The sequence below is a fragment of the Aphidius gifuensis genome, linkage group LG5 (assembly GCF_014905175.1).
Source record: "Aphidius gifuensis isolate YNYX2018 linkage group LG5, ASM1490517v1, whole genome shotgun sequence".
NCBI classification, from domain to species: domain Eukaryota; kingdom Metazoa; phylum Arthropoda; class Insecta; order Hymenoptera; family Braconidae; genus Aphidius; species Aphidius gifuensis.
In genome coordinates this window covers 21,241,795-21,258,654 of record NC_057792.1, presented here as the reverse complement: position 1 = coordinate 21,258,654, position 16,860 = coordinate 21,241,795, and the positions used below count along the sequence as shown (strand labels likewise).

At 25.4% G+C, this 16,860-nt stretch overlaps 8 protein-coding genes across 10 annotated transcripts; 4 read left to right on the top strand and 4 right to left on the bottom strand.

Annotated features, from left to right (window-relative positions):
* Positions 1-42: 42 nt before the first annotated feature.
* On the top strand, positions 43-1,416 carry LOC122856567 (protein trapped in endoderm-1-like). The gene is made up of 4 exons (XM_044158248.1): positions 43-172; positions 286-489; positions 890-1,277; positions 1,356-1,416. Exons 1-4 carry the CDS (start codon positions 43-45, stop codon positions 1,414-1,416), a joined length of 783 nt encoding a protein of 260 aa, XP_044014183.1.
* Positions 1,417-2,534: 1,118 nt separating this feature from the next.
* On the top strand, positions 2,535-4,251 carry LOC122858494 (ATP synthase subunit O, mitochondrial). Its single transcript, XM_044161427.1, has 5 exons — positions 2,535-2,607; positions 2,769-2,827; positions 2,914-2,958; positions 3,395-3,505; positions 3,626-4,251. Exons 2-5 carry the CDS (start codon positions 2,798-2,800, stop codon positions 4,070-4,072), a joined length of 633 nt encoding a protein of 210 aa, XP_044017362.1. The 5' UTR covers positions 2,535-2,607; positions 2,769-2,797; the 3' UTR covers positions 4,073-4,251.
* A 543-nt stretch (positions 4,252-4,794) lies between these two features.
* Positions 4,795-6,585, top strand: LOC122858493 (BTB/POZ domain-containing protein KCTD16). Its single transcript, XM_044161426.1, has 2 exons — positions 4,795-5,047; positions 5,157-6,585. The coding sequence occupies exon 2, from the start codon at positions 5,253-5,255 to the stop codon at positions 5,991-5,993; it is 741 nt and encodes a 246-aa protein (XP_044017361.1). The 5' UTR covers positions 4,795-5,047; positions 5,157-5,252; the 3' UTR covers positions 5,994-6,585.
* A 709-nt stretch (positions 6,586-7,294) lies between these two features.
* LOC122858492 (cell wall integrity and stress response component 3-like) lies at positions 7,295-8,650 on the bottom strand. Of its 2 annotated transcripts, none has more exons than XM_044161423.1 (3): positions 8,535-8,650; positions 7,856-8,218; positions 7,295-7,432 (listed from the first exon to the last, which is right to left on the bottom strand). In XM_044161423.1, exons 1-3 carry the CDS (start codon positions 8,611-8,613, stop codon positions 7,338-7,340), a joined length of 537 nt encoding a protein of 178 aa, XP_044017358.1. In that variant the 5' UTR covers positions 8,614-8,650; the 3' UTR covers positions 7,295-7,337. The 2 variants fall into 2 exon arrangements, with proteins under 2 accessions (XP_044017358.1, XP_044017359.1); XM_044161424.1 differs by having other exon boundaries at positions 7,856-8,215; positions 8,535-8,630.
* LOC122858489 (CCR4-NOT transcription complex subunit 11) lies at positions 8,535-10,693 on the bottom strand. The gene has a single exon (XM_044161420.1). The coding sequence runs from the start codon at positions 10,691-10,693 to the stop codon at positions 9,311-9,313; it is 1,383 nt and encodes a 460-aa protein (XP_044017355.1). The 3' UTR covers positions 8,535-9,310.
* On the top strand, positions 10,499-12,835 carry LOC122858491 (26S proteasome regulatory subunit 6A-B). Of its 2 annotated transcripts, XM_044161422.1 has the most exons (4): positions 10,499-10,799; positions 10,957-11,185; positions 11,385-12,518; positions 12,589-12,822. In XM_044161422.1, exons 2-4 carry the CDS (start codon positions 11,144-11,146, stop codon positions 12,697-12,699), a joined length of 1,287 nt encoding a protein of 428 aa, XP_044017357.1. In that variant the 5' UTR covers positions 10,499-10,799; positions 10,957-11,143; the 3' UTR covers positions 12,700-12,822. The 2 variants fall into 2 exon arrangements, with proteins under 2 accessions (XP_044017357.1, XP_044017356.1); XM_044161421.1 differs by lacking the exon at positions 10,499-10,799 and having other exon boundaries at positions 10,981-11,185; positions 12,589-12,835.
* Positions 12,836-12,847: 12 nt separating this feature from the next.
* On the bottom strand, positions 12,848-13,887 carry LOC122858488 (RNA-binding protein 8A). Its single transcript, XM_044161419.1, has 4 exons — positions 13,739-13,887; positions 13,461-13,607; positions 13,118-13,379; positions 12,848-13,017 (listed from the first exon to the last, which is right to left on the bottom strand). The coding sequence occupies exons 1-4, from the start codon at positions 13,797-13,799 to the stop codon at positions 12,987-12,989; spliced, it is 501 nt and encodes a 166-aa protein (XP_044017354.1). The 5' UTR covers positions 13,800-13,887; the 3' UTR covers positions 12,848-12,986.
* Positions 13,888-14,652: 765 nt separating this feature from the next.
* Positions 14,653-15,712, bottom strand: LOC122858487. The gene is made up of 4 exons (XM_044161418.1): positions 15,618-15,712; positions 15,280-15,436; positions 15,049-15,144; positions 14,653-14,956 (listed from the first exon to the last, which is right to left on the bottom strand). The coding sequence occupies exons 1-4, from the start codon at positions 15,672-15,674 to the stop codon at positions 14,715-14,717; spliced, it is 552 nt and encodes a 183-aa protein (XP_044017353.1). The 5' UTR covers positions 15,675-15,712; the 3' UTR covers positions 14,653-14,714.
* Between the last annotated feature and the right edge of the window lie 1,148 nt (positions 15,713-16,860).

The window sequence follows — 16,860 nt, the reverse complement described above, 5'->3', positions numbered from 1 at the left end:
ATTATCAATTAAATAATTAAGTAGATATTTAATTTATACAAAATGAACACAAGTTGGTTTTATGAAACATTTAATGAAGATAATCGTCAAAATTATCAACAAAATTATCCTCAATTTGCTTCATTTACTGTGCTTTCTCTTTCTGTTTTTTTTATCATCGTTGGCACTCTTGGTAAGAATAAAAAAAATAAAAATTATCAATATAATTAATCATTAAAAAAATTTTGAAATTAATAAAATATTTAAATCAATTAATAAGTGATGATTTTGTTTTTCATATAACAGGTAACACATTGGCTATTATTGTATTTCTAAATTGCCAAAAATTACGTCGACAGCCAACGACAATATTTATCATGAATTTAACAATAGCTGATTTGATGATTTCAAGCATTAGTTTACCACTTATGACAATGGATTTTTCAACAAATGATATGACTGATAATTTTTTTTGTAAAATAGCTGCAGTAATGTATTATGGAAATATGAGTGTGTCATTATTTACTCTTGTGGCGATTGCAATCAACAGGTAAAAAAAAAAAAATCCATTATGATATTTTTATATATTTAAACAAATTTAATTGAATTAAATTTTTTTTTTTTAGATATATTTTGATTGTTAAACCCCAAATTAATAGTGGAATTTATACGCCTCGAAATATATTAATTATGATAGTATCAATTTGGATATTAAGTTATTCACTACTCTTGCCAATGATATTCGGAATATGGGGATCTATTGGTTTTGATAAAAAAGTACTGCTTTGGGAAATATTAAAAAATGATGGAGATTTTGTAAATCCAAAAAAAATTATGATTCCAATTGAATTTTTTTTATCCTGTATTATTATCAGTTTTTCTTATTATTTCATTTATCAAAAAATTAAAGAAAGTCGTCAAAAATTGTTATCATATTCACCAAGTCAAACAACAGCAACAGCAACAGCAACAAGATCTAGTAAAAAAGACAGTCAAGAAACTGAAATCACATATTTGATGTTTAAAATATTTATTGGATTCTTGGCATGTTTTCTACCAACAGTATTGGTTAATATATTTGATTCTGAAGGAAAATATCCAGTTTATCATCTTGTTGAATCAATGACATCATGTGCTTCAGTTGTGATAAATCCAATTATTTATGTTAGCACAAATAAACTGTACAGAGCAGCTTTCAGAGAATTTTTTTCGCAAACTTTCCGTGCTGTTTCTGGAACCAATCAACATCACAACAATACTTCAAACAGACAGCCCCAAATTTCTTCAGTACCTCCAATGTAAGATTAATTTTCCATGTTAATAATATTTAAATATATAAATGATTCATCAAATTATAATTATTGAATTTGTTATAGAACCTCTTCCACGGAAATTAATTCATCATGTGGATCTTTATCTCTTCAAGGTGGTGGCTGATTTAAATTATTATTTTTTCTAAACTTGTATATATATATTTTTTTCAATAATCTACTTGAGCAATAATATTATGTTACTGATGTGTATATAAATCAAAAAATCTCCAAATCAATTTTAGTATAATTTAAATAAAAATAAAAATATCCTAAATAAAATAAACTAAAATAAAATAAAATCTTCAAATGAACATTATCAATACACCTAAATTTCTAGGGGCTATTGTCGATAATTTTAAAGATTATATAAAATTCCGAGGTCATTCACTTTTTATTTAAATAAAAAAAAAAAAATATATTCTACAAGGTCATATAAAAAAATATGTTCTAATAATAGTAATTCAAAAATTTTAACGCGAGCATTTTTTTATAATTTACAATTCGAATTGAAGAACAAACAAGAGTCACCAACCCTTTGCAAAATATGAAAATATGCATTATTGTTTGACAAATATTTTAAATAAGCTATTGACCGTTTTGACCTTTCTTTATTTTATTTTATTTTTTCTAATATTTTTAGTAGATAAAATTAATCTACTAAAAAAAATAAAAAAATAAAAATGCCAGACGTTGATAATAATTTTAAAAAAAAATCTTATCTCAATTTTTTTGTTTTTCAACTCAAAAATATTTAAAAACTATTGAGGTCATCGGTTTTATTTATGATTAAAATAAATAAGAATTGCAGGTTGCAAAGTTGAACATTCCTTTGTACAATTCTAAAAGACATAAATACATGCAGTTTAGTTTTTTACCTTCATGATCAAGATATATTTAATTTTTCGCTAAATGTTCCGTATTTTCTCTGAAACTTTTTTGTATCTGGTATGCTTTATTCTCCTCTCCTTTTTTTTGTTTTTAAAATTCTTGTGTTTTCTATTATGAAAAATCGTTTTTATAATATGAAATTGTTGGCAACAAAAAAAAAAGAAGAGTAAGTGAGACATAGTTTGTTTTTCCGTTGCTAACTAATAAATAATGAGTGATCTTCGAAGGATTAATAAAATAATGTCAATAATTAATTAATAAAATAATTTGATTTTAAATTTATCATTTTTCTACAATTTCCTACCTTACTTGTAAACTTGACATCTAGCGGTTGAAACAAATATCACAAAAATTAAATGGAGTAACTATTTATTGGTGTGTGTGTGTTTTTTTTCCACACACAGTGTTCAATTAATTTTTTTTTTAGGTAATCACTTTAATATTATATTATTATATATAAATAAATTACAATTAAAATATTTAATAATTATTTATTACATAAAATAAGTTTTTTTATTGAATAGTTGTAAATGAGTTTTGTTGTCTTTGACTTTTAGTGTGTTTATAAAGTTTATTTTTATTTTTCAGTAAATTTATAACCAAACATTTACTGCAAAATGGCTACCAGCTGCAGATTGTCCATCCTTGTAAGTTATTATTTCATATAATTAACAAAACTAATTAAATTGGATAACAAGATTATTAATAATTTAATAAATTATATTTATTGCAGGCTAGGAAATTCTCATCATCCTCAGCCACAGGCCAGTTAGTCAAGGTATTAAATATTTATTTGTCATTCATAACTCAGTTATGTAATTCTTTTTTCATTTTAATAATAATTATAAATATCATCAATAACATTATCTCAGTACTCTCCAATAATTAACAAATTATCATTTAATATTTTACATATCATTTATAATAATCCATTTCATTTTAATAATCAAAAAATAATTAATTTGTTAGTTTTTATATTTTTGTGTCACCTGACAATTTGACACGTTTATTTATTTAATAAAATATTAAATTTCAAATTAATATCAGTAATTATTTAAACAACAACATAACAAGCGTAAATTTTATTAATATTTTCATTTAAAAAAAAAAAAAACAAGTTGTCAGAAATTAAAATTAAACGAATTTTTTATGTTTTTTTTTTTTTAAATAATTTGTTACATAAAGTATTAACATTATTATTATTTTGTTACCAGACACCAATTCAAGTATTTGGAATTGATGGACGATATGCATCAGCCCTATTTTCAGCAGCAAGTAAACAATCTTCCCTCGATGCTGTCGAGAAAGACCTTGTCAAAGTTCAGGTAAAATAAAATAGAAAAAAGAAAAATCAATTTATTGATTAAGTACTTGATAAACAATATTAAAAATAACCTTGTACTATAAATAAATAAACTAATAACACATTATAAATGTTAATATAGGGACTCATGAAGTCAGACACTAAATTGATGGATTACTTGAAAGATCCATCAATCAAACGTAAAGCTAAATCAGAAGGTTTTAAAGCAGTTGGTACAAAATTAAATTTCAATGCTTCAACAACAAATCTTTTACAACTTTTGGCTGAAAATGGACGTCTTGATATGCTCAATCAAGTTATCAATTCATTCAAGCAAATAATGGCTGCAAATAGAGGTGAAGTTGTGTGTCAAGTTACAACAGCTAAAACACTTGATCCTGAAAGTAAAGCTAAACTTGAATCAACCCTCAAAATGTTCCTCAAAAAAGGACAAACAATTCTTCTCACTGCAAATGTTGATCCAGCAATAATTGGTGGTATGATTGTCTCAATTGGTGATAGATATGTCGACATGAGCATTGCAAGTAAAGTTAAAAAATACTCTGACATTATCAAAACAGCTGTTTAAATTAAATATTTAAATTAAAAATAGATGATGGATATTTTTTTTTCCTTTTTTTCTTTTTAATTATACAAAATTAATTTACAATGATAATGTTATTTGAATATTTTATTGTTTGTAGTAACGTAATGTATACTGTGCATTTCGTTTGAGCTAAAATCTCCAACTCAATGGAATAAAATTAATTCACAGTTCAAAAAAGAAAAAAAATATTATTCAAATGACTCAAATTTATTCTGCCCTATTTTATTTTTGACCCAGTATTTTTACTTTTTTATTATAGGCATTATTTGTTTTATTTTTATTTTCTTTTTGACTAAAATTTTCGTGTGGACAATCTTACGCTTAATCGGTCGTTATTTATTGAACATTGACCCGATAAATATTATCAAGCTATACAAATTGTTAGTCAAAGTATAAAAAAATCCATATTTCAACATTTTTTTTTCCTCGAAAATAAAAGAAAAAACATGAAAACGTTTTAAAATAATTTCTAAAGGTAAACTAAGCGAGGCCCTTGAGCATCAAATGTCGTCCCTTGAGTCATCAATCAAGGTTTTCCTCAGATAAAACACGAGACTGAAGGCGAAAAAATATTTAAAAAAAAAAAAAAAAAATAGAGTAATTTTATTCCTTCGAGTGAATTAATCGAATTGAATGTCATCAAAAAAGGGGAATGCAAAGGGCGTCAAGGAAAAAAAAATAAAAAAAAAAAAGAGGGTGGTTTATATGGATTGATGAGAAAAAAAATATATATACATGTGTTGAACCAACGGTCGTAGGTCTCTATTTTAGTTTTATCTAGGAACGAGCGAAAAAAATATAAAAAAAAAGCTCTGATGCAGATCGAATATACCAAGTTCTAGGTGGTTGATGCGCAAGCTCTAGAGTCAACTTGCGCGTTTATCATCTCAGAGCTTTGCAACAAAAATTTCCCTCCAGTTGCCTCCAGTTGTGACTCAAAGTGCGTCCAGTGAACTTGTGAGTGTAACTTGCAATATTTAATCTATAAAATTATTTAAATTAATCAACATTTATCTTGAAAATTAATTAAATAAATAAATAAATAATTTTAATAATTGTTTTTTAGATTGGAATTTAAATAACAACATTAATTATTTATTTTAAAAATAAATAAATAAATAAATATAAAAAAAGCATTAGCAAATAAATAAAATAATAAATCATGAGTCAAAAAGAATCAACAGAAGAAATGCCATCAGTCGTTGAATTAAATGTGGGTGGAGTCTTTTATACAACATCATTATCAACATTAACAAAAGACCAGGAATCACATTTGTCTAAAATATTTAATGGTAAAACAACAATTGAAAAAGATGCAAAGGGTAAATTTTTTTTAGATCGTGATGGAGTATTATTTCGTTATGTACTTGATTATTTACGTGACAATGCAATAACATTACCAGAAGGTTTTCGTGAACGTGAACGTTTACGTCGTGAGGCAATATTTTATGGTTTATCTGGTTTGGATAAAGCAATATTAGAATTTGGTAATGATACCAATACATTGTCATGTTGTAAAAAAAATCCAATTGGATATATAACTGTTGGTTATCGTGGTAGTTTTGCATTTGGACGTGATGGTTTGGCTGATGTTAAATTTCGTAAATTATCAAGAATTTTAGTATGCGGACGTGTTGCATTATGTCGTGATGTATTTGGTGAAACATTAAATGAAAGTCGTGATCCAGATCATGGTATATCTGACAGATATACATCAAGATTTTTTTTAAAACACAGCAGTATTGAACAGGCATTTGATAATTTACAAGAACAAGGATTTAAACTTGTTGCTAGTTGTGGATCTGGTACTGCTGGTAATGGCACTGAACAACTAAAACCTGGTGTTGATTCTGAAGAAAATCGATGGAATCATTACAATGAATTTGTGTTTGTACGAGAATAAGTACTTCAACTAATTAACCAAATATAATTCTTCTTCTTTTTTTGTGTTTTTGTAATTTTTAAATAGAACCAGGAAAAAAAATTAAAAATAAAATAGAACACTTGAATAATAATGCCAATGATAGACATGCGCTTATCGTAATTAAAAATAAAAAAAAAATAAAAATCATAATAATGATAAATTCTTCCATGAAAAATTTCTATATTAAACTTGATACTTAATTGAAAAAAAAAAAAAAAAAATTATTAAACTCAAAGCTCTTCCGGTAATGAAACTGAACAAAAAGAAAATTAAAAAAATGCTTAAAATGGGATCATGCCACAAAAATAATAATGATAAATGAATATTTGTTTTTAAAATATTTTGAATTTTATTATTTATCGATTTAAAAATAATGAGATATATATATTTGTGTGTTGTTTAACACGCAATTTGGTCTAGTCCGACGATTCGGCAATCATACATTCATTCCCAGAATCAATAAACGGGAACACACATTATTCCAATGAATAAATTTGAACGGGTATTAAAACAAATAATAATTATACTATATTAACAAAGAAAAAAAAAAAAAAAAAAGACGTAATTTATACTGAATTTAATGAGGAAAAAAAAATAGAAATAATAGATTTGAATTGACTATGCATCTTTTGCATTATTCAATAAAATAATTACCTACCAATAATGTACCTATAAATGTTTTAGATATTATTATTATTATTGTTTAATAAATAATAATAATAATGGTTTTAATTTTTTATTGTAGTGTGCACATATCTTGATAACTATTTTCAAATTAAACTGACATTTATAATTAATAAACTGTTGAAATTTCTATGGACCACAGTTATGTGGATTGTTCAATAAAAACAATAGAATAGATGCTGAATTTAACGACCAGATAACAAATAAAATCAATCACTATTTACATAATATTTTTTGTTAATTTAATATACACATATACACGTCTCAATTGAGACGAAAAAAAAATTAAAAAAAAAAAATCGCGTGAGTGTTTATTTATTTCAATGTCTATATATCTATTTAAAAGAGAAAATAATAATAATAATTAATTGTTTTATTGAAAGAGTCTATTAGAAAAAAAAAAAAATATATATATATATAATATTAATAGTTGAAAATAATAGTTGTAATGATAATTAAAAATATAACGAATTTATCAATGATTTTCAGGAATTTAAATTTCTGTTTAATCGTTAACAATAAAACAAAAAATAATTTAAATAAAAATGTTTTAAATAATTTATTTATGAGTGAAATACTTGTTAAAAACAAAAAAATGTAGAAAATACTATTTTTTATTGATATTTAAATAATTACAAATTATATTGTGAGATAATCGCGTTCAAGTTGTACTTCATATATCTTCCAGAAGAAAACACCAAGGGTAATGCAACACAAGGTAAACAGACATCCCACTGAAAGAAAAATTAAAACAAAAAATATGTTAAAAAAAATATACTAATTAATATTTAATTATATCTCGAAAATACAAATTAAAATACTGCTAGTGAATTGAATTTACAAGCATCTTGATAACAACAAATAAAAATAAATAAAAAAAATCCAAACAAATAACTTTTGAATTATTAATAATTTATATAATGAATAATAATATTTTTTTTCTTTTAATTAGCTCGAATAATTATTCTGTCGATAAAATAAATATTGAATTTTTATTTTTTCAACACACACAAATGAGTTGATCAAATATAATTATGTAAAATGAAATAAACCAATTAAAAAAAATAACAAAAAACTTTAATAATAAATTGATTAATTGATTATTAAATAAATAATAATAATAATTCTATTAATTTATAAATAAATAAAAAACTTACCTAGAAAACTAACTGTATCAAATTGATCAACAAATCTTGATGATGATGTTGATGAGTGTGTCGTTGAAGATGATGATGATGCTGTTGTTGTTTCAAATTTCTCTTTTTTTGATGAGTCTGATTGATGATCAGGATATTGAGATGATGAATATAATCCACCTGATGGTGTTGTTATTATTTTTTTTTCAGTTGTACTACTTAGAGATGATTGTGTTGTTGTTGTTGTCGTCGTCGTTGTTGTTGATGTTGCTGGTGTTGTATTTGCTGTTGCACTACTAACTGTGCTAGCTAATAAATTGTTATTTGGATTTGCAGTTGTTGTTCCCAATAAAAATGAGTCATTTTTGTTTAATTTATTTTCTGCTGATCCATCATTAAGTTGTTGATAAAATTAACATGAAATGATAAATAATAAAATCAATAAATACAATTTATTTCAGTAAAATAAATAATTGTTTTTTTTTTTACTGAAAACAGAAAAGAGTTTATTTATTTAAATCAATTATTATTAACAATAAATTTTATTGATTATTTATAAAAACAAATTTATTATTGTTTTTTTTTTTGTTATTCAATCACATGGAGAAATAAATTATCAAGTGACAGTTGAATAGTCTAAGGTTAGAATCCTTGACAATTTGAGATGAAATAAATTAATAATTAAAATTATGACAATTACCTTGTGCATTTATTAAAAATGTTAAATTAAAAATTTCCAAAATTGTAAAGAGTATAATACACTTGCTAATTACAATCATTTTAAAAGTATAAATAATTTAATTTGATATATAAAAATAAATATAAATATCTATGCAGGATAATTCCTGGCTGTTTTTTTTTAGTGCCCTTTGGTACGACTGCACTTTACAGTTTACAATGCTTTACAAACACACACGAGTTGTCAGCATAATACATGAGGGGGTGGCAACTGGTAATTGACAGAATAAAAAAAAAATTATAAATAAAAATACACCATCAGCTGTAAGACACCTGATAGCAAATAAAAAAAAAAATTCAAACAATAGTATTTTGTTGTTTTTATTTAAAAATGAAATTTAAAATTTTTTATTTTTTCAAAATAATCAAAAATAATTTACAAATTATTATATCATAAATTTTTATGCTAAAAAAAATTGAATTTTAATTCCTCAAGAATAATGAGTAAATTTAAAAAAATAAAATTAATTTCAAATTAAAAAATTGAAAAATTAGCAAATCTACTTTTAATTATACAATTATCAAAAATTATTTATTAAAATTTTTTTTTCTTTTTTCTCATAATTATTTACATAAAAATACGTTGAAAAATTCATTGTCGATAATAATCATCATTAAGTTTTTCCAAGTCACCTTGAAATTATAATAAAAATAATAATTTACAATAAAAAAAAAAAAATTAATAAGCAAAAAGTAAATTACAATTACAATTGATATATAAATATAAAATAATGCAAATTAGCAAGTATCAATATTTTTTTTAGTCGTTGATGTATTGAGCTCAGCAGTATCATCAGACCTAAGTTGTTTAAGCAATCTAAAAAGTGCAGCAGCTTCTCTAATTCTACTAAATTCAATGCAAAATGCTTGCACCTCAATAACTAATTCTTGAACATCAATTATTTTATTTCTAATAAGTGATTGTAAAAATACACAAACAAGACGAACAAGACGATTTTGCATATATCTATCTTTGATTGTTTCACATGTTGATATACAATTGCTAATATAAAGATGCACAAATTCAGTTGGTAAATCAACAGTTGTTGTTAGTCTATTAACAACTTCCATTGAATGCAGTGACATTTCCATGTTGACCAACACACTGAAGTATTCAGTTATTTGACTAGACTGCATCAGTTTAAGTAATACTTCAATTGCAATTAATGGATTATTTTCAACTAATTCTGGCAATTTACCAGGTGTCAAACCAATATGATAAACAAGCTTTGGATCGTTGTTTAATTCAGTAACAAGATTTTGTTGTTGTTGCAGTGTCAACACATGTTTAAATGCTTTAGCCATGAGAATTCTTGCCTCAGCAGTATTTGGTACACACATACTATAATCATACTCAACATTAAATTGTGTTGGCTCTGATAAACTCATCCAATTTAAACCACCTGGTTTATTATACATTGGTGGTACTAGACGTAAAAATTCTGGACAATAATTTTTATTACAATATGGTGGATCACCTGTTAATAATTTTTTTAATAATAATTTTCTATTTGCAGCATCATCAACAGCTTCAGCATCAGCTGCATCATTGTCATTTTTCATTTGATTATTATTGTCTGGTAAAATTATTGAATTACCACATTTTGATACTGCTGGAAATTCTGAATGATACTCAACTATTTCTAGTTGTAAATTTTTTAAAAAATCATCAATTTGTCCTGGTGTTGGATGAGCATGATCATCAAGCAATTGTCGTGGTGTTTTTTTAATTATATCAGATGAATTTGTACCAATTAAATTTATCAATAAATTTAATTCACATTTTGTTAATTTTGGAGTATTAATTGATATATTTTTTTTGTTATCTGGTTTATCTTGAAATGATAACATTTTACAAAATACACTTGCAAATGGTGTTGATGCAAGTGGTTCACCTTGATAAAGATTAAATAACGTTGATAATGCTATTAATCGTTGAATTGAATTTGGCAGAAGATCTGATTGTTGGAGCATAAGTAAAAGTGTCATTCCAACCTTGAAACGATCCTCTTTTGGAAACTCAAGATGAAATTGTTTCATCAAACTTTCTAAGGGCTTATTTAAATTTTCTTCATCTAGAATTTTTAATAACTTGACAAGTTTTCCTGGTGATAGTGTCATTTTTGTTGTTGTTTATTTATTTATTTATTTATTTATTGTAGTTGATAAAAAATATTTATACCTATTTATTTTGTTGTTGTAAAACCAATTATATTTTTTTAACTTGGTAAATTTAAAAATTGTACTTTTATAATTTATAAAATGTAAACAAACAGTATAAAAAAAAAAAAAAAAAAAAAAAAAATTACAAACAATTTGATGCCTGATTTGACAAAACGCCGTCATTGATTTTTTTTAACTCTTTTTGTTTTTTTTCTTTTTAGGGCGAATTTTTATTGATCTGGATGAAATTGAAGCGATGGAACGAATGTAGCTTCGTTGTAAATTCTCCATACGATTAAAGTGTTTTTACTACTGTTAAAAAAACCAAGCTCATAATTTGAAGCTTATTAAATATTATAAGAGTTAAATAACAATTGAGTTATTTAATTATAAATAAATAATTTGAAAATGGCTACATTAGAAGACAAATCAATTTGGGAAGATAATGAGGTAATTATTTGTATTATTATTGAATTAATATTTAAAGGTTATGAGTCAGAATGACAAGACAAATTTTGTATTTAAACAACATTTTTAAATAAAATAATTTTTTTTTTAATTTCTAAATGTTAAATAAAAAAAAAAAAAAAACGAGAAATAAATTTTAAATAATAATATTTATAAATTTTTTTATTATTTTTCATCATAGGAAACTTTGAGTGAAGATGTATTGCGAATGTCAACAGATGAAATAGTATCACGTACACGACTCCTAGACAATGAAATAAAAATAATGAAAAGTGAAGTGATGCGTATATCACATGAATTACAAGCTCAAAATGATAAAATAAAAGAAAATACTGAAAAAATAAAAGTAAATAAAACATTGCCATATCTTGTGTCAAATGTTATTGAATTGTTGGATGTTGATCCACAAGATATGGGTGAAGAAGATGGTTCTGTTGTTGATTTAGATTCACAAAGAAAAGGTAAATGTGCTGTTATAAAAACATCAACACGTCAAACTTACTTTTTACCAGCAATTGGTCTTGTTGATCCTGAAAAGCTAAAGCCAGGTGATCTTGTTGGTGTCAATAAAGATAGTTATTTGGTACTTGAAACATTGCCAGCTGAATATGATGCTCGTGTTAAAGCTATGGAAGTTGATGAACGTCCAACTGAACAATATTCTGATATTGGTGGTCTTGATAAACAAATACAAGAATTAATTGAAGCTGTTGTATTACCAATGACACATAAAGAAAAATTTGTAAATTTAGGAATACAACCACCAAAAGGTGTATTATTATATGGACCACCTGGTACTGGTAAAACTTTATTAGCACGTGCATGTGCTGCACAAACAAAATCAACATTTTTAAAACTTGCTGGACCACAACTTGTACAAATGTTTATTGGTGATGGTGCTAAACTTGTACGTGATGCATTTGCACTTGCTAAAGAAAAAGCACCAGCAATTATATTTATTGATGAACTTGATGCTATTGGAACAAAACGTTTTGATTCTGAAAAAGCTGGTGACAGAGAAGTACAAAGAACAATGTTGGAGTTATTAAATCAACTTGATGGATTTAGTTCAACAGCTGATATTAAAGTTATTGCTGCAACAAATAGAGTTGATATATTGGATCCTGCACTATTAAGATCTGGACGTCTTGATAGAAAAATTGAATTTCCACATCCAAATGAAGAAGCCAGAGCTCGTATTATGCAAATTCATTCAAGAAAAATGAACATGTCACCAGATGTTAATTTTGAAGAGTTATCCAGATCAACTGATGATTTCAATGGAGCACAATGCAAGGCTGTTTGTGTTGAAGCTGTAAGTATAATAAATAATTATGGGCCAATAATAAATAAACTAATGATTTTTGTATTTTTTTAATTGCCAGGGTATGATTGCACTGAGACGTAATGCAACAGCTGTGACTCATGAAGACTTGATGGAGGCTATCAATGAGGTGCAAGCCAAGAAGAAAGCCAATCTTAATTACTATGCTTAATCAAACACTCAAATATATATTCAAATTGCTTTTTTTTTTTTTTTTTAAATATAATATCCAATAATGTATCCTGGTATTAATTTACATACTTGAAATAAAAAAAAAAACAAATATAACTGTAAATGTTGTATTTTAATTGAAGATTTTATTTATAATACCCTCCACTTGATGACAAATAAAATAAACAATAATTAATTATGAATGTTGATTAAATAAATACAGAATATTATTTTGATAAAGAAGATATTGTTGATTTGAGAATGATCGTGGTGTTGTTAATTGAATAATCATCGTCTTCTGTGACTTCTTTTTTTTAGCCTGGAATTACATGGAAAAATAAATTAATAAATTATGATACATTGAATAATTGAAGAATGATTAAATATATATGTTAATGATTGTTGAGAGTATAACATACTTTTTGGGTCCTTTGACAAAACACCAATCAACAGAAATAGCTTGTCCCAAAATATCACTGCCATTTAGTGCTTCTTTTGCAGCTTGAGCTTCTTTAAATGTTTCATACTCAACAAGAGCATATCCTTTCAAAAAACCAGTTCTTCTGTCAAGATTTAAATGTAAATTTTTAATTTGACCAAATTCTGAAAATTTATCTTGAATATCATCCTCTTGTGCTTCTTCGTGAACTGAATTTATAAATAAAATCCATCCTTCAACAGCTGTGACATAAAATTAATAATTATCATTAAATTGTATTAAATATATTTTTTTTTTAATTTAATTTAACAAAAAAAACGTACATCTTTGTGGACCAGGTTCATTGTCATCTTCCTCAACAACATTCATTGATTCATAATGACCAACATCATCTCTTGTTGACACAAGTTCAGCACCATGTCCTCTTCCTTTTCTTTTTTTTGCTTTTTCCTTCAATCTGGCAATTCCCTCTGTAAAATATCACATCATCATTTTTTAATATACAATAAAAAAAAAACAAAAACAACGAGGTTACGGTAAAACCGGAATGTACTTTGACATATAATTAATGTTGATATAAATAATATAATAATTAACTTACGATCACCCTCATCATCAACTTCAAACTCCTCGGCATTATCAATATCCAAAACATCAGCCATTATTAATTTTTGTTTATTAAATATAATTGTTTATAAATATTGCTGTAACAGACGGCACGCGTCTGGAAATTCACACACACAAAAAATATCTGCCATATTGTTATGAGGGCGCTACTATGCAAAATGGCGAACTGGCGGGAAATACATCAATTGTGTTTAAAATATATAAAAAAATTAGAAAAGTATTGTTATGAGGTAACAAACATATTATGCTTTTGCTTTCTGTTGTCCTGTCTATTTTTAAATTTATTATTATATGAATATAAAAAAATAATCACTCTCAGTGATTCAAACGAAGGTAAGACAAAGCCTCAGGGAATTTTATGATGGATTCTTTAGTAGATTTTATTATTGTTATGTCTGACTTAAAAAGTGCTGTTCTACTTGCCAACCAAAGAGTGCATTAAATATAATTTCAATCATATCTGATAATCATCAGGATACTAGCAGACATTTTTGTTTATAGAGTAAGTTTATTATTATTATAACTTAGAATGATCATACTCAAAAATTTCTTTGAAAAAATTTTTTTTGATATTCCAGTTATTAGATATCAAAATATGTATACTATCTAATTAGAGGAATTCAGTTTGATAATAATCATTTATTTTTATGGTTTTTTACAATTTTTTTCCCCAATTGATTTGACAAGATTCCGACTCAAACAACGACCTGTTATACAGTCAATTAATGAATATAAAGTAGAAGAAAAGTGAAAGACCAATGTGAAAAGTGAAAGATAAATCTCAATAATAAAATACACATGTTTATTTTAAAACTTGAATTAATAATTAATTAATAATTAATACAAAAAAAAAAACTATAAACTATATACCATTCTAGTACCCCTTGCTTTGTTTTTAATTCAACTAAGTGTATACTAAACAAAAAATCCTACGGTAGTAGTGATACAGACTATTCATTGACGTTACTCGGTGCATAACGGAACATGTTATATGTATCAAAGAAAAAATCGTTGCAACTTGTTTTGATGACAACTCGTTTATCTTTGTTCATTGGATTATATATTTTCAAGCATCCCATGTCATTGTGTTTTGTTTCCCAAGCCAAATCGAACTTTATAGATGTTGTATAGAGATCTGCTCTTTTATCAATTTTCAACATGAGCCTTGATTGAAGTATACCCACTGTTTTCACTGTGGAAAATTAAGTAAAAATATTGATAAGTATACTCAAAATAGACCACAATGTAGAGTTATGTAAGATGATTGAAGAATTTAAAAAATACCTGGAAGTTTGTCAGCTGCATAGACCGATAACCAGTTCCAATCTTTGTCCTGAGTATATGTTCCATTGAATAGAAACTCTCCTATCACTGCGACATCTTAGAAATATACAAAACAAAAATTAATGGTGACCTTATATTGTATCAAAATGAGTTTTTAATGTGGATATAAAATATTTCTATTGCATTATATACATGCATATTTAGTCTATTGTATTTGAATATGTTTCTTACTTGTTGCCTCATATTTTTCACATCTTTGTGCAATAATACAGCTGTTTTCTAGATCTTGTGAATTTGCACAAAATACTGGATAGTATTTTTTGCTCAATTTATCGTACATTTGTAAATTTCGTATTTCACTTGATGGACCCTCTACAATTGAAGTTGCCTTAAAATTCAATGAAAAAATTAATAAAAATTTATTGAGTAAATTAAATAAATATTTAAAATTAATACAGATTGTTTTTAATATTTTATTGTTGCATATTTTTTATTATTAGCAAGTTAATTTTAAATAGCCAAATAATGTTAATGCGATTTTTAGGTAAAAATAATTTAATATCACTCACAAAAATACCATTGAAATGCAAGATTCCAGTCAAAATAAACAAATACTGTATGAACATTTTATATTTTTTTTTTAATTCTGGCTGTTGTGGTACGTTGTCACCTTTCACCAATATTAGACTGAACGTGTTTTTTTTTTTGAATGATTTCCCCAGTAACAATAATAAAATCCAGTGAAAACACGATGTAGATTTGTCCAGGCGGTGTGTGTGTGTGTGTGTGTGTGTGTGTGGGGGGGGGGGAGTAACAGAAAAGAAACAGGTTTAAAAAATTACAATTTTCGGGCAACATGATTAAAATTTTCAGAGTTCTTTAAAAATTAATTATACAGGAGCTATGAGGAGTGGCCATCTGATACTTTTATATATTTTATTATTGTTACTGAAAAAAAAGACGTTCAGTCCAAAATTAGTGAAAGGTGACAACATAGCACAACAGCTAGAACTAAGAAAAAAAATATAATATGTTCATAAGTTATAATAATAATAATAATAATAATCTGTAACAACATAATCGATGTAGATATTAAGAAACCATTATATTACTCTATAAACGAAAATGTCTACTAGTATTCTGATGATTATCAGATATGATTGAAATTATATTTAATGCACTCTTTGGTTGGCAAGTAGAACAGCACTTTTTAAGTCAGACATAACAATAATAAAATCTACTAACACGACATGGCAGAAGGATCAACTAAATGAAAAATATGTTTACAAATTTATTATAAAAATCTGTATAATTTTTAGAGCTCGTATATAATTAATTGAAATAATAAAATCTAAAATGTAATAAAATTATATATAAATTTAGTATTTTTATTTTTTTTGTATACAATTTATTGTAAAATCAATTTCAATTAATAAAATACGTATTTAATTGGTGTAAAATAAGTTGTATTGTATACATATATAAGTTCAATTTTTTTTCGCGTTGAGTGGCTCTTTTAAAAAATCCTCACAGTTTTTTGGATTTGCCGTAAGCTTGGCATCATTGATTTGATGGTATATTTTAAAGCAACCTGAGCAATGACGGACACCTACTTCCGTTCCATTTTCTGGAAAATCAATGACTAATATAGTCGCATCAGGATATGGTTGTTTCTTGCATCGAAGTAAACCTTGTATTTCTCCAGTAGCTGGAAAGAAAAATATAATTAATTAATAAAAAAGTTAAAATGAAGATCTATGACTTTGTAATGTTTATAAATATAAATACAGTCTTGACGCATGCGACCACAAT

Bases quoted from the DNA above. Each gene is read 5' to 3' on its own strand.
- LOC122858494 (XM_044161427.1), top strand. From the start codon at position 2,798: ATGGCTACCAGCTGCAGATTGTCCATCCTT. The intron at 2,828-2,913 runs GTAAGTTATTAT...TATTTATTGCAG, and splicing joins GCTGCAGATTGTCCATCCTT to GCTAGGAAATTCTCATCATC. The intron at 3,506-3,625 runs GTAAAATAAAAT...ATGTTAATATAG, and splicing joins AAGACCTTGTCAAAGTTCAG to GGACTCATGAAGTCAGACAC.
- LOC122858493 (XM_044161426.1), top strand. From the start codon at position 5,253: ATGAGTCAAAAAGAATCAACAGAAGAAATGCCATCAGTCGTTGAATTA.
- LOC122858489 (XM_044161420.1), bottom strand. From the start codon at position 10,693: ATGACACTATCACCAGGAAAACTTGTCAAGTTATTAAAAATTCTAGAT.
- LOC122856567 (XM_044158248.1), top strand. From the start codon at position 43: ATGAACACAAGTTGGTTTTATGAAACATTTAATGAAGATAATCGTCAA. The intron at 173-285 runs GTAAGAATAAAA...TTCATATAACAG, and splicing joins TATCATCGTTGGCACTCTTG to GTAACACATTGGCTATTATT. The intron at 1,278-1,355 runs GTAAGATTAATT...AATTTGTTATAG, and splicing joins ATTTCTTCAGTACCTCCAAT to AACCTCTTCCACGGAAATTA.
- LOC122858488 (XM_044161419.1), bottom strand. From the start codon at position 13,799: ATGGCTGATGTTTTGGATATTGATAATGCCGAGGAGTTTGAAGTTGAT. The intron at 13,608-13,738 runs GTAAGTTAATTA...GATATTTTACAG, and splicing joins AGTTGATGATGAGGGTGATC to AGGGAATTGCCAGATTGAAG. The intron at 13,018-13,117 runs GTATGTTATACT...ATGTAATTCCAG, and splicing joins TTTGTCAAAGGACCCAAAAA to GCTAAAAAAAAGAAGTCACA.
- LOC122858487 (XM_044161418.1), bottom strand. From the start codon at position 15,674: ATGTTCATACAGTATTTGTTTATTTTGACTGGAATCTTGCATTTCAAT. The intron at 15,437-15,617 runs GTGAGTGATATT...TTGAATTTTAAG, and splicing joins TGCATTTCAATGGTATTTTT to GCAACTTCAATTGTAGAGGG. The intron at 15,145-15,279 runs GTAAGAAACATA...TATATTTCTAAG, and splicing joins TGAAAAATATGAGGCAACAA to ATGTCGCAGTGATAGGAGAG.
- LOC122858492 (XM_044161423.1), bottom strand. From the start codon at position 8,613: ATGATTGTAATTAGCAAGTGTATTATACTCTTTACAATTTTGGAAATT. The intron at 8,219-8,534 runs GTAATTGTCATA...ATGATGGATCAG, and splicing joins ATTTTTAATAAATGCACAAG to CAGAAAATAAATTAAACAAA. The intron at 7,433-7,855 runs GTAAGTTTTTTA...TTTTTCTTTCAG, and splicing joins TGATACAGTTAGTTTTCTAG to TGGGATGTCTGTTTACCTTG.
- LOC122858491 (XM_044161421.1), top strand. From the start codon at position 11,144: ATGGCTACATTAGAAGACAAATCAATTTGGGAAGATAATGAG. The intron at 11,186-11,384 runs GTAATTATTTGT...TTTTCATCATAG, and splicing joins CAATTTGGGAAGATAATGAG to GAAACTTTGAGTGAAGATGT. The intron at 12,519-12,588 runs GTAAGTATAATA...TTTAATTGCCAG, and splicing joins AGGCTGTTTGTGTTGAAGCT to GGTATGATTGCACTGAGACG.